We start from the raw sequence: 12400 nt of genomic DNA, 5'->3' as shown, positions 1-12400 counted from the left end.
CAAGTTTATTGTTGAGCATTGAGGAATTTGTTCGGTAAATGTGTTTCCAACGTAGTTTATGTGCACGTCTTCTTAGCGGACAAAAAAAAAAGTATATGCCACAATTGAGCACATACGTTTTTAATGTGCATTTTTAGAACTTATGCGCATCTTGGCATTTCCATTCAGCGCTTTTTAATGCAATATCCCAAAATGCGCATAAAAATAGTTGGATGGAAACATAGCTACTGTCTCTCTCCAATGCGCCACATATCATGGGTGTTTCCTCTGAAGAGGCAAGGGAAACAATGCCTCCACTGCAGTATGTACGATTGGCTTATTAAGCTGTTCACGCTAATAAATAAAGGTTAATAAAGGCCTTCTGAAGCGAAGCAATGGGTTTTTGTGAGAAAAATATCCATATTTAAAATGTAATATACTATAATAACACGCTTCTGGCAACGGCTGTGTGAAAGCTGAGATCTAGCAGAAGACTCTGACCTGACCTATGACATAGAATGTAGTAGCGTAAGTTTGGTGAGGGTAGAAGCCTCTCACGGTTCAAACAAATAGGGCTGGGTAGCAAACTCAAGCTCCTCTTCTCTTATATCGAAATACTCCGATATTTCTTTTAAAAAAAATCTAATTTTAGACTTCTAATTTGTGACCGGTGTTTTGTTTTGCTCTATCCTCTGCGCTTCCACATTCGTCTATACGTCATACGTCTGGTCAAAGGTCACACTTCCACCAGAACTCGACTTGCGTACGGCCGTTGCCAGAAACCAGTTATTATAGTTTATAAAGTTTTAAATATTGGATATTTTTCTTACAAAAACCCACTGCTTCACTTCAGATAGCCTTTATTAACCACCTGGGGTCGTATAGATTACTTTTATGATGGATGGATGCACTTTTTTGGGCTTCAAAATCTTGAGCACCATTCATTACCATTATAAAGATTATAAAGAAGATAGTCATATACACCTAGGATGGCTTGGGTGTGAGTAAATCATGGGATAATTTTCATTTTTGGGTAAACTCTCTCTTTAATGTCTCTTTATCTCTTTAAAAATGTCAAAAATCCTTGAAAAGAGAGTCTGCAGTCAATTAATGGCCTTTTTGAAAGGCGACAATATTCTTGAAATTTTCCAGTCCGGTTTTAAAACTTTGCACAGCACAGAATCTGTCATTTTAAAAGTTTAATGAGATCTTTTTACTGACTCTGGTGATTGTGTTATTCTTGTGCTTCTTGATTTAACTGCTGCATTTGACACGAAATCCTGATCTCACATTTGGAGCAGTGGGTAGGCATCAAGGGCATAGCGCTCGAATGGTTTAGGTCCTACTTGGAAGGTCGGACTTTCTGTGTCAGCTGTGGTGACTCTGAGTCCTCCTCTGCTCCTCTCTCTTGTGGGGTCCCACAGGGCTCAGTTTTAGGCCCTCTTCTCTTCTCTCTGCATTTGCTCCCGCTAGGTTCAATAATCAGGGAGCACGGCACGTCTTTCCATTTTTACACAGACAATAGCCAGATTTATGTGCCTCTTAAAAAGAACGACACTGTCAGACTGTTACTCGAGTGTCTTGATGATATACAGGCCTGGATGTCTCTTAACTTTCAGGTGATGTGGTGGCACCATTGGGACCCCTTCTGTTGATTTGGGGGCCTTGGCCCAGTACAACAAACCAACCATTAATAATCTAGGGGTTAAAATCGACTCTGACCTTAAGCTTGACAGTCAGATCAGGGTAGTCGTTAAATCTAGCTTTTTTCAATTGAGGCAGCTGGCCAAAATAAAGCCATTTCTTTCAAGGCAACACTTGTCACCACTCGGCTGGATTACTGTAACGCACTGTATGTGGGTCTTCTGTTGCTCGTCTGCAGATGGTACAAAACGCTGCAGCACGTCTGTTAACTGGAACACGCAAATACGAGCGCATTTCCTCTATTTTAGCCTCACTTCACTGGCTGCCCATACATTTCAAATTCTCTAATTTGTTTTTAAATCTTTAAATGGTCTTGCCCCATTCTGAGCTGTTACACTCTTATACACCCACCCGTTCCCTCAGGTCAGCTGATCAACTGCTCAGAGGGGACCGTGCCTTTGCTGTGGCAGCTCCTAAACTGTGGAGTGATCTGCCTCTGCCCATTAGACAGGCCGCTTCATTGTCTTCTTTTAAGTTGCTTCTTAAAACCCACCTACAGCATTTTGGTTGTTTTAAAGTGCTCTATAAATAAAGTTTGATTGATTGATTGATAATGTGAAGACTAATTAAAACGTAAGTTAACAACTCACCCACTTAATATCACCACTTTATGTCACATCAAAACACAAAACACAGTGAGGACTTTGCCTCCTCATTTCAGAACCACTGCACGCAACTGCCACATGTATAATAATCAATGTGCAAAAGACGTGCTGTAAGCACACAGGCTTTTCCTAAAACACACTGCGTGAACACTCAAACTCCCATCAGACTCTCCTGAGAAGCCCACTCCTGCAGTCTGTGGCTGCCTACGAGGAGTCTGCGCAGGAAGTGGGGGATCATTTTACGCTGTCAGCGACACAATCCTTCACCCTGAGTTCACCATCGCCAGCCACCTGAGTAAGCTTTGGCTTTTCTCTAAACCAACAAAGGGCTGAGTTGATTGTCTTATTCAGACAGATTTTCTGCATCTTGCCCCATGTGTTAATAATTGTGTGAACTGTGGCTTTGCACTGCAGTTGTTCCATTGTTATTGAAACAATGCAGTTACTTGGAACGAGGTGACATAGCTGCAATGTTATGATATGTGATTATAGCTCAGGCTCTCTCAAATGTGCCAAATTCTCGGGACTATTGCGATGTTTCTCTCACACTTTCCATCACCGGCTGACACAAACTCTCAAACATATGGAAACCCTCCCTTCCCTCCCAGCCTAAAGCACATCATTTGATCAGCATAGTCTTGGACTAGAGGAGTGTACAATTACATACTATATGTCTCCATAATGGTATCATGTGTAGTGTAATCACTGCCCTCTGAAGTTTAACAGCTTGCTTTAGTTTACAGTCTTGGGAATAGACTGCAAGCGAGTTTTACTCAACTCTGGGATTTCCAGAGTTGGGCCTATATAAACCACATTCATTCTGTGTGATGATTTGCAGCACTTGTCAGCCAAAGTGATAAAGCCTATTTAAACACAACAAAAAGTGCCATGCTTAAAGATTTTATTAATTTTAGAGCGATCTGCAGAGGTCTATAAACCACACAATTCCAAAGCACCCCTTCCTTCCTCCAAATGACCCTAAAATTACAATGGTTACCATATTTTCCATCAAATGCATTAGTTACTATAGTTCTTCCCCAAATATTCATATTGGTCAAAATCGGTATGGTCAAATATGTATATATACATACATACATACAATAAAACCAAAAATTATTCATACATTTTTGATATATTTTTACTAGTGGGTGCAGGACACTATAGTTCATTTATGTAAGTGAGGATAGCAAAATGAACTGACATATTATACCCAAAAATTCTTCATACAGTGGACTACCAGTAAAATTGATAAAAAGATTTGGAACCAAAAATTATTCACTTTGACCTGACCATGTTTTGCTTAAGTGTTATTTGACATAATTAAGTTTTTTTTTTTTTTTTCCTGACAGTTTAACTCTGAGATCTTGTAATATTTTATTACCATTTTTTAAACTATAGTGAATAAACTGTATTAATGAAACGTTCAAGGTGTCTGAATAAATTTTGGTATATCAAATCAATGTTGTAAAAAACATTTTCTTTGTAAAAATTGTATATTTTCAGTCAATTTTAAAACTAATACATTAAAAAACCAAATCAAATGACTGAAAAATACGAAAAAATTAATATATATTAAACAGGTACATAAAAAGAAAGAAAATGTGTGCGTGTGTGTACATATATAATTTATTAATATATTAACAGGATGCGAATTTACATGAAAGAGTAAATCACTTCTGAACAAGTTAGTAGAGTACTGTGGTAACACACCGCTAATCGCTTTAATATACTGGGATTAAGCGGGTTAAATATCAACAATCTGCTCGCGTGCGCCGCAATGCAAACAACCGCACACGCGACTGTTTAAACAGCATTCACTGGCTTCATGTCGTGTTTGTCAGTCTAAAGTTCTATAAACATGCCTTTAAACTACTTTACAACTAAACAAAACCAGCAAACAACGGCTCAGAACTTCTCTGCCAATCTCTGCCCGATTTACTGGACCATAGAATTAATTTCCCAACAAAAAAACTCTAAAATGAAACTATTCAACACGCCAAACTAATCGTAACAACGCAGTTACGCTCTTCACTAAACTCCAAGTGATTTTTCTTGAGCTGTTTGCAGTTGAAGAAATAAAACTAACCTTTATTTAGTGTCCCATTGACGAAGCCTCAGGAGGAGAATGATGCGCGGTCGGTCCTCTCTCTGTGCCCGGCCAGTTTAGCATGACAAAAGAGGACAGACGCGATGCTGAGTACGGCAAGACCTTGGCCGTGTCTGCGGGCACGCCTCCTCTCAGCGGGGACGCGCTTCAATGGAACTCTGGCTTTTTGGTTGATCGAGAACGCGCTCTGATGGAACTCTGACTTTTGGCTGAACAGAGTGACTCACACACTTCACAGAAGATACAAATTGAGGTAGTTCATGGGATACTTCACTTGAATTTAACTTTTTTGACTCACAAAGGTTTGCTCTACCTCCTACAAGTTTGATCATGCAGATTTAACACACATCCTCTGTTGTAACTCAATTTTCTCAATTTGCTTACTGTAATGTCTGAGATATCTTTAAGGTCTGGTAACAATTACCATACCAACCCGTTCACAGCGAGCTATACATATTTGCTAGCCAACAAAAACAAAATCACTTGATTCTTTAATCATTTTTTTTTTTCATCTGAACTTGGCCTGTAATTTAGGTCCTGCAGATGGCTTCAAAACACACATACGCATATATAAATATATATGTATATATTATATATATATATATATATATATATATACACACACACGTACCAAATGTCCCCACAACGATAGTATTATCAGTATTTTTTGACTTTTTGACCTTGTATGGCCCCCATGAGGAAAAAAGCTTATAAATCATGCTAAATTATGTTTTTTGAAAATGTGAAAATGCAAAAAGTTTTCAGTGAAGGTAAGTTTTAAGGGTAGGATTAGGAGCTAGAAAATGTCATTAGCTCAGTATAAAAACCATTATGCCTATGATAATGTCCTCATAATGATAGGAATACCAGTGTGTGTGTGTATGTAATAATGATATATAATTAACTTTGCATTATTACATACTTTCAGGCAATAATTAAAATATGTTCAAGTTCTTAGCAAAAAGTAGTAAACAAGTGCAAATTAGAATTTCTCTGATTTGAAGACTATAGATTTTCTGTAAATGAGAAGTTTTGGCCAATCCAAAACAAGCTTTTGTGTGTGTGTGTGTGTGTGTGTGTGTGTGTGTGTGTGTGTGTGTGTGTGTGTGTGTGTGTGTGTGTGTGTGTGTGTGTTCACTGGTTGCAAATCTTCTGCTTGACCTTGCATTAAATCCATGACCTAGAGAGTGCATTGGCATATTTTCCATTGTAAATTTCCTTCAGTGTAACAGTGTTCAGCTGGGAGGAGGGTGGGGGGAAAAGAAGGAAAGACGGTCCCCTCCCCCTGCCGCCCAGCGGGCACTCTGTTCTCCATCACTCTCAGAACTCCAGTTGCATCATGGGGAGGGGGCGCTGGAGTGCTGCCCGGCAACTCTGATTACTTCCAGACCTCGGCTACACATTTCAACACACTTAAACACAGATATCCTTATATTCATGCACTTATACTACAGCACATGAACGCATGCGGATATACACAATTATAAACATTCATTCCGAATACTCTTATAGTTAAACTAGATAAATACCAGATTTTCTCACTTGTTAGCCAGGGAGACAGTGATAAAACAAACCACACAGGCCTGTTGGAGAACCATGAAACAGCAAGTAATCTTGGGAATGTCTTTATCTATCTATCTCTAATGTGTATAATATGCATGGGAATAGCAAAACTTGTGAGTCTCACCATCTGTTTATGCCTGTCTACATCTTACGACATCTCTGAGTGCTCTAAATATTTACCTGAGTACTTCAGAACACATAGTCCCACAGTTAGTTATACTGAACCTTAAGAAAAATAAAGAGAGGGAAGAATCTTTCCGAATAGAGTGACACGAGGAGGACGAGAGATTGAGACGGAGGAGGAGGAGGGGCGTGTGACAAATCAACTATTAAACACTGAAACATTCTCTGGAAGTCTGGAGTCACACAGAAAAGTGTGATCTCATATCACTCTGATCAGCAACGCAGGAAGAAAAAGAGAGACAGCAAAAGAGAATGAAAAAGAGAGTTTGTTTATAGACTAAACATATGACAGAAAATCAAAGAACAAGGAATGCAAGAGGGAGAGAGAAAGTGGGCGAGAGATGTTATTGCTGTGGTGTGTCAGGCCTGAGTGGTATCACTGGACAGGAAGTCATTCATTGCCGTCGTTTGTTTTGATTTCTCTCAGAGGCCGTAAGAAAGCAAGGTTAGATCCACAGAACCTGCTGAGTGCCCAAGTAAGACATGACCACATCAAATAGTTGACCACACTTTATAACAGTGACCTCTGGGAAGGCTTAGATATGAAAGCAAGTGGTCAGTAGTGCTTAGTTACTGTAATAGTACAGTAAGGGATTTCTAACTGCAGTTAGGAAGGTAGGCTAAAAATACTGTGTATTACCATGAGTGAGCTTTGTTGGCTCGGTGACTGGAACTCCATCAAGACAGCACATATTTCCATTGGGGTGTAAAGTAATAACCCCAGCACTGTTGGTGATGATGACACAGTGGTGCGATTCGATCCCTGGACCATCAGCGGTGATATCCTGTGGCAACTCTGCATCCTCAGAGCCAATTTGTGACACTTCTGTGATGTAAAGTAAAAGACTTTAAAGACATCAGTGGAGTATCTTCAACTGAACATAATTATCTGTGGTAAAAATAAATAAATAAATGAAAAAAAATTAAATAAATGAATATTTGAAAATTATATATATATATATATATATATATATATATTTTTTTTTTTTTTTTTGTAGAATAAAATGTGAAAATATACTGAGCTTGTGTTCACCACAAACCTTATTTTTAGGCATTTAACCAAAAACTCATTAAAAAAAACACTGACTTCAGGATGACGGAACCAGAAGTGCTATAATGCTAACTCTTTACCAGGTTTTGGACAGCAAAAATACTCTCTATTTACATTATGTTGTGGTGACATCATGATGACAGACAGTGTTGGAGAAAGTTGCTTTTAAAAGTAATACATTACAATATTGCATTACTCCCTTAAAAAGTAACTAATTGCATTAACTTAGTTACTTTTTATGAAAAGTAATGCATTACATTACTTTTGCGTTACTATTTCACACTTGGACTGCTTATTTGTTTTTTAATAACAACAAAAAAAGTTCTATTTTTGGCAAATGTAAAGGTCCTTTCACACCAAAAGTGAAATGAATAAGCCCCAGGCTCAGTGTTGCCAGACGTACGATAATTATCGTATTTGTACGATCATTTTGACCTCTGTACGATGTACGATCAATAATGAAAAAAATCCCATAATGTACGATAATTTCAGTATTTTGTGACACTTCAAATGATGGTCGTTATAATCGGTTCATTGATCTAGCTGTGTGGATCCTCTACATCATGGTTGTAAGGAGAAAGTGAACTTTGTTAGGCATGTCTTCCATCTCATCTCATGTACGTCTTCTCGGCCAATAATCGTGGAGAATGACTCTCTCTCAGGAGCATAAGTTAACATTCCTGCCGCGGTGCTTAGGTCAGCTGTTTCTCACTAAGTTACGCCTAATTATTTATGTATTGTGGTAATTTGCAGGTCATGTCAAAAAGTTGTTGGTCTATAGATAAATAGCTGTATTCTGTACGTTTGACTCGTCATGTCACCTTTATTTATTTATACAGCACTTTTTACAATGCAGATTGTGTCAAAGTATAGCTTTACAGAGATAGAGGGAACATAATTTTGGTTGTAGAGCAGCTAAAATAGTGTGATTGTCCAGCTTAAGTTAGTTCAGTATTAATTCTTTCCGTTATAAAAATCATTAGTTATTAATTTAGTTCATTTACCTATACTAAAAAGTCATGTACGATAATTTTCTTCCAAACACGATAATTTTGAGCTTCTGGTACGATAATTAGACATTTCCAATCTGGCAACACTGCCCAGGCTGAAGGAAATGCATATTTACGCCTGTACAGTAGAGGGTGCAGCTCAAACAAACCATTCAGCTGTGCTGCTATTATAGATTAAAGAAGTATATGATACAGGATACTCTTATTTCTAAATCAGGCTGAAGGATGGTTGAATCGGATCATTGAAGGTCAGCAAAGATATAAAGTGAGATTAAATACATAAAGTATATTTGTGTAATTTAATATATCTAATTATTACAGGTTTGCGTAAATTCTGAGATTGCATTTCACTGTTTTTATTCGGTTTGAGTAAACTCAAACCCTTCAAGTGAGATGAGTAAATGCATGCTAACATTTAGTATTTAGAACATAGAACTACAATAATCATCATGTTCACACAGCGCACAACCTCTGTACTTTATTTCTCTCAACATGGGGACAGAAGAGCTGTCAGTCAATAAATGTGACAAAGTAACTTGCATTACTTATTTGAAAAAGTAACTTTTGTTGTAAAGTGAAAAAGTAATGCGTTACTTTACTAGTTACTTGAAAAAAGTAATCTGATTATGTAACTCAAGTTACATGTAATGCGTTACCCCCAACACTGATGACAGATGTTAGTCAATTTTAGCACAGAAACAACCGCTCTTTGATTGGACTTCGCACAGAAGAACTGATACAAAATACCTTCATGATGTCATCACATTACTGTACACTTTTGAAATACTGAATATACCACACTGCACTAGAAACCCCCGCATTAAATATTTTTAATGTGGTATTAAACTCAGCAGGTGGTAATAGGCTCCAAACTCAAGTTTAGTTCAGCCATCACTGCTTCAGTTTAATGGGCAACATTATTCCAATCTAGCTGAAGGAATATTTCCTGTGCACAGTCTAGAAACTTTAATGGTCTCAGAGCAGCAAGGTTGCCATGAGGCTAAAACGTATCACACCTTAAACAGCAGAGTAAAACATTTTCATGCTTTTTGCATAAATAAGTTAAAAGAGACAATAAATATTTGGACATCTGTCTTATTAATATTCAGATATTTTAATTAAAGTATACTTATAAGTAGGGGTGTGACGAGATCTCATGTCACGAGATCTCGTGAGACTAATATGAGGCGAAAAGTAGTCTCGTGATGTTGCCATGACAGAGTGTTAGGATGATTAGGAAAGAATATGCCACCGCTTCATTTACATTACGCCTCCACTGTCGTTTTGCTTTGTATTTAAATAAAAAACATTTAATTCAGTTGGATAACGGTCGCCGACGCTCCGTATTTACAGAGTTACGCGCGATCGTGAATGTGAAAGTAAACGCGAGCGCGCATTCAAACGCGATTTCAATACCCCGCATTTTGAAAGCGGCTCCCTGATGAATACAGATATATCTCAATATGAAAGCTATTTTAGGCTGGGCAGTGTAGTTGTAACCATTTCTTAGCTCTGTATCAAAGAAAAATGCACTTTGAATATTGAGAGAGTGCTATGGTTGCACTTACTGTAGTGTTACCATAAAAAATGAACAACAGTTTTCTCTTAATCTTATTAAGCACAAACAATAAAGTTTCATTTGTTAACATTAGTTAATGCACTGTGAACTATCATGAACTAACAATGAATGACTATTTTTATTAACTAACATAAACAAAGATTAATAAATACTGTAGCAAATATATTGCTCATTGTTAGTTGATGTTGGTTAATACGTTAAAGTTAAAGGTCCCGTTCTTCGTGATCCCATGTTTTAAACTTTAGTTAGTGTGTAATGTTGTTGTTAGAGTATAAATAAAATCTGTACAATTTTAAAGCTCAAAGTTCAATGCCAAGCGAGATATTTTATTTAACAGAAGTCGCCTACATCGAACGGCCAGTTTGGACTACATCCCTCTACTTCCTTCTTTAATGACGTCACTAAAACAGTTTTTTGACTAACCTCCGCCCACAGGAATACACAAGAGTTGCGTTTGTAGAGTGTGTTTGTCGCCATGTCGTCGAAACGCTGTTATTTTCATCCCGCAGTCCAATCACCGGGTCTGATTCCGGCTCAAATTGATAGGGTAAAATTAAAGACATGTTTACAATAACACTGAGCGCGTGCATCTCCACGTTATGGTAAGAGGCGTGACCTTTCCGGGCAAGATGCGCTAAACTGCTGTCGAATCACAACACAGGAACCGCTGGCACAATCAGAACTCGTTACGTATTTCTGAAGGAGGGACTTCATAGAACAAGGAAGTCATCAGCCCGTTTTGTTGACAGTGGAAACAGCGGTATACAGATAAGTAAATTATGTGAAAAATACTGTTTTTTTTACACGCGAAACATAAACACGTGTTATATTGCACACTATAAACACAATCAAAGCTTCAAAAAAACACGAAAAACGGGACCTTTAATAAATGAGCCCTTATTGTAAAGTGTTACCATTTTTATTTATACTGTTTTTATTTCTATGATCAGTTTGTGGAAAGGAGTTCAGTTAGGAGGTCAAAAGTTGTAGAAGCTCATAAATCATGTACAGTAAGGTCTGAAGAGACTGAAATCATACAGAAGAGAAGTCAGTCAGTTGAGTTTGTGGCAAAACCTTTTACAGTACTTGAGTATTGTACATACTCAGAAAGTAGAACTGAAATTACATTCATTACAAGATGATTCGTTAAAACATTTCAAATACACCTGCAGAATATTTTTTCTAGTCATGTATTTCTCCATTGAGGATTTCTTAAAAATAGTGTGTAAAAAGCTTGTCTCGTCTCGTCTCGTGAGATACCCGTCTCATCACACCCCTACTTATAAGACACACTCACCTTTAGTCAGCGATATCAAAGTAATAAAGCCACCACCCAGACTGATCAGGCAGGGTGTGGTTGACCCATGGGTTGACCACACCTTCAGACCACTCCCACTGTCAATTAAATTCAACAGGGTTTCCTAAGGACAAGAGCAGGGGTTTCAACAATGCTTATTAAAGGAACAGTTCACCTTAAAATGAAAATACTGCCATTTACTTACTATCCTATCATTGTAAATCTGATTTTCTCTCTTCTGAGAAACACACATTAAAACATGTTTTGCAGAATGTTTTTAAGCATATAGTGATCATTATATTCTACTATTGAAATGAAAGGGAATGCTAACAGATAGCTTTCTCCAGGTATTACAGACCTCCTTAGACAACACTCCAAGCTTTCAAACAAAGATAAAAATAAATTTGCAATTAAAATTAAGGATTTACTCAGGTACTGCTGCAGTAAAATATATCGTAACCCCTCTGAGTCATGGTAAAGTGATTAAGTTTCATAGTTGCTGGAGCAGGTTTTTATAGGCCATTCATGTAGCCTGAGAAAAAGACCCTTTACACACATACTGGGTTGGAAAATGGGTTTAGCTGATCTCCCATTGGCTCAGAATTAGATTAATTCACAGATGCACATATATACACAATCGGAGACAAAATAGCAGTTTTAAAGAAAGGAGGTTGTTTTAGTTTATGAGAGGAGGAGGAGGACATGAAAAGAGTGTGGGGGAATGTTTTTATATGATCTTCTGGGACCAAGTCAGAGAAAGGGACAGACAGAGGGAGAAGGAAGAAAAGAGGCCAGACTAAGAGGGCTTACTATAAATTGCCATGATGGAAAAACAAATAAATAACAGAAAAAGTACTATGGTTAAAACTTTGAGGAGGCACAGGACTGGCAGCCAAAATGAACAAACAAAGAAACCCCTAAAATCAAGCCAACCATTCCACCAGTCTGATTATTTAAAGGGACAGTTCACCCAAAAATGAAACTTATTTAGTGACCCTCACTTTGTTCCAAACCTGTATGACTTTCTTCTGTCACAAAAGGTATCCTGGCCATTTTTTTCAATGGATGTGAGTAAGGGCTGGTGCTGTCCAGCAAAATCACCAATTAAGTAACTTTTAAAAAAATAGTTTTTACATAGTTTTAGTCAACAATAACAACACTACTTTAAAATTATAAGTAGAGAATATTTCTGTGAAAACCAAGAGCTGGCTGTAAAACATATCCATTTTCTTAATTTTATATGAAATAATAGAAACAAATCATTTACGCAAATGATGCTTTGTGGGCAAGAATATGGTTTATGAGCCATAGGCTAACCCAGA

At 37.5% G+C, this 12400-nt stretch overlaps 1 protein-coding gene across 1 annotated transcript in view; it reads right to left on the bottom strand.

Moving 5' to 3' along the window:
- phldb2a (pleckstrin homology-like domain, family B, member 2a) overlaps nucleotides 1-12400 on the bottom strand; it is a 38414-nt gene that overhangs the window by 24076 nt on the left and 1938 nt on the right. Inside the window, exons 2-3 of the mRNA XM_048181659.1 lie at nucleotides 11079-11202; nucleotides 6782-6967 (exon numbers count right to left, since the gene is read on the bottom strand). Coding sequence (XP_048037616.1) covers nucleotides 6782-6967; nucleotides 11079-11202 — 310 coding nt within the window. The remainder of the gene's footprint in view (nucleotides 1-6781; nucleotides 6968-11078; nucleotides 11203-12400) is intronic.

Source organism: Megalobrama amblycephala, linkage group LG2, assembly GCF_018812025.1.
Source record: "Megalobrama amblycephala isolate DHTTF-2021 linkage group LG2, ASM1881202v1, whole genome shotgun sequence".
In the NCBI taxonomy this organism is placed as follows: domain Eukaryota; kingdom Metazoa; phylum Chordata; class Actinopteri; order Cypriniformes; family Xenocyprididae; genus Megalobrama; species Megalobrama amblycephala.
This window is presented reverse-complemented; position numbering and strand designations above follow the sequence as displayed.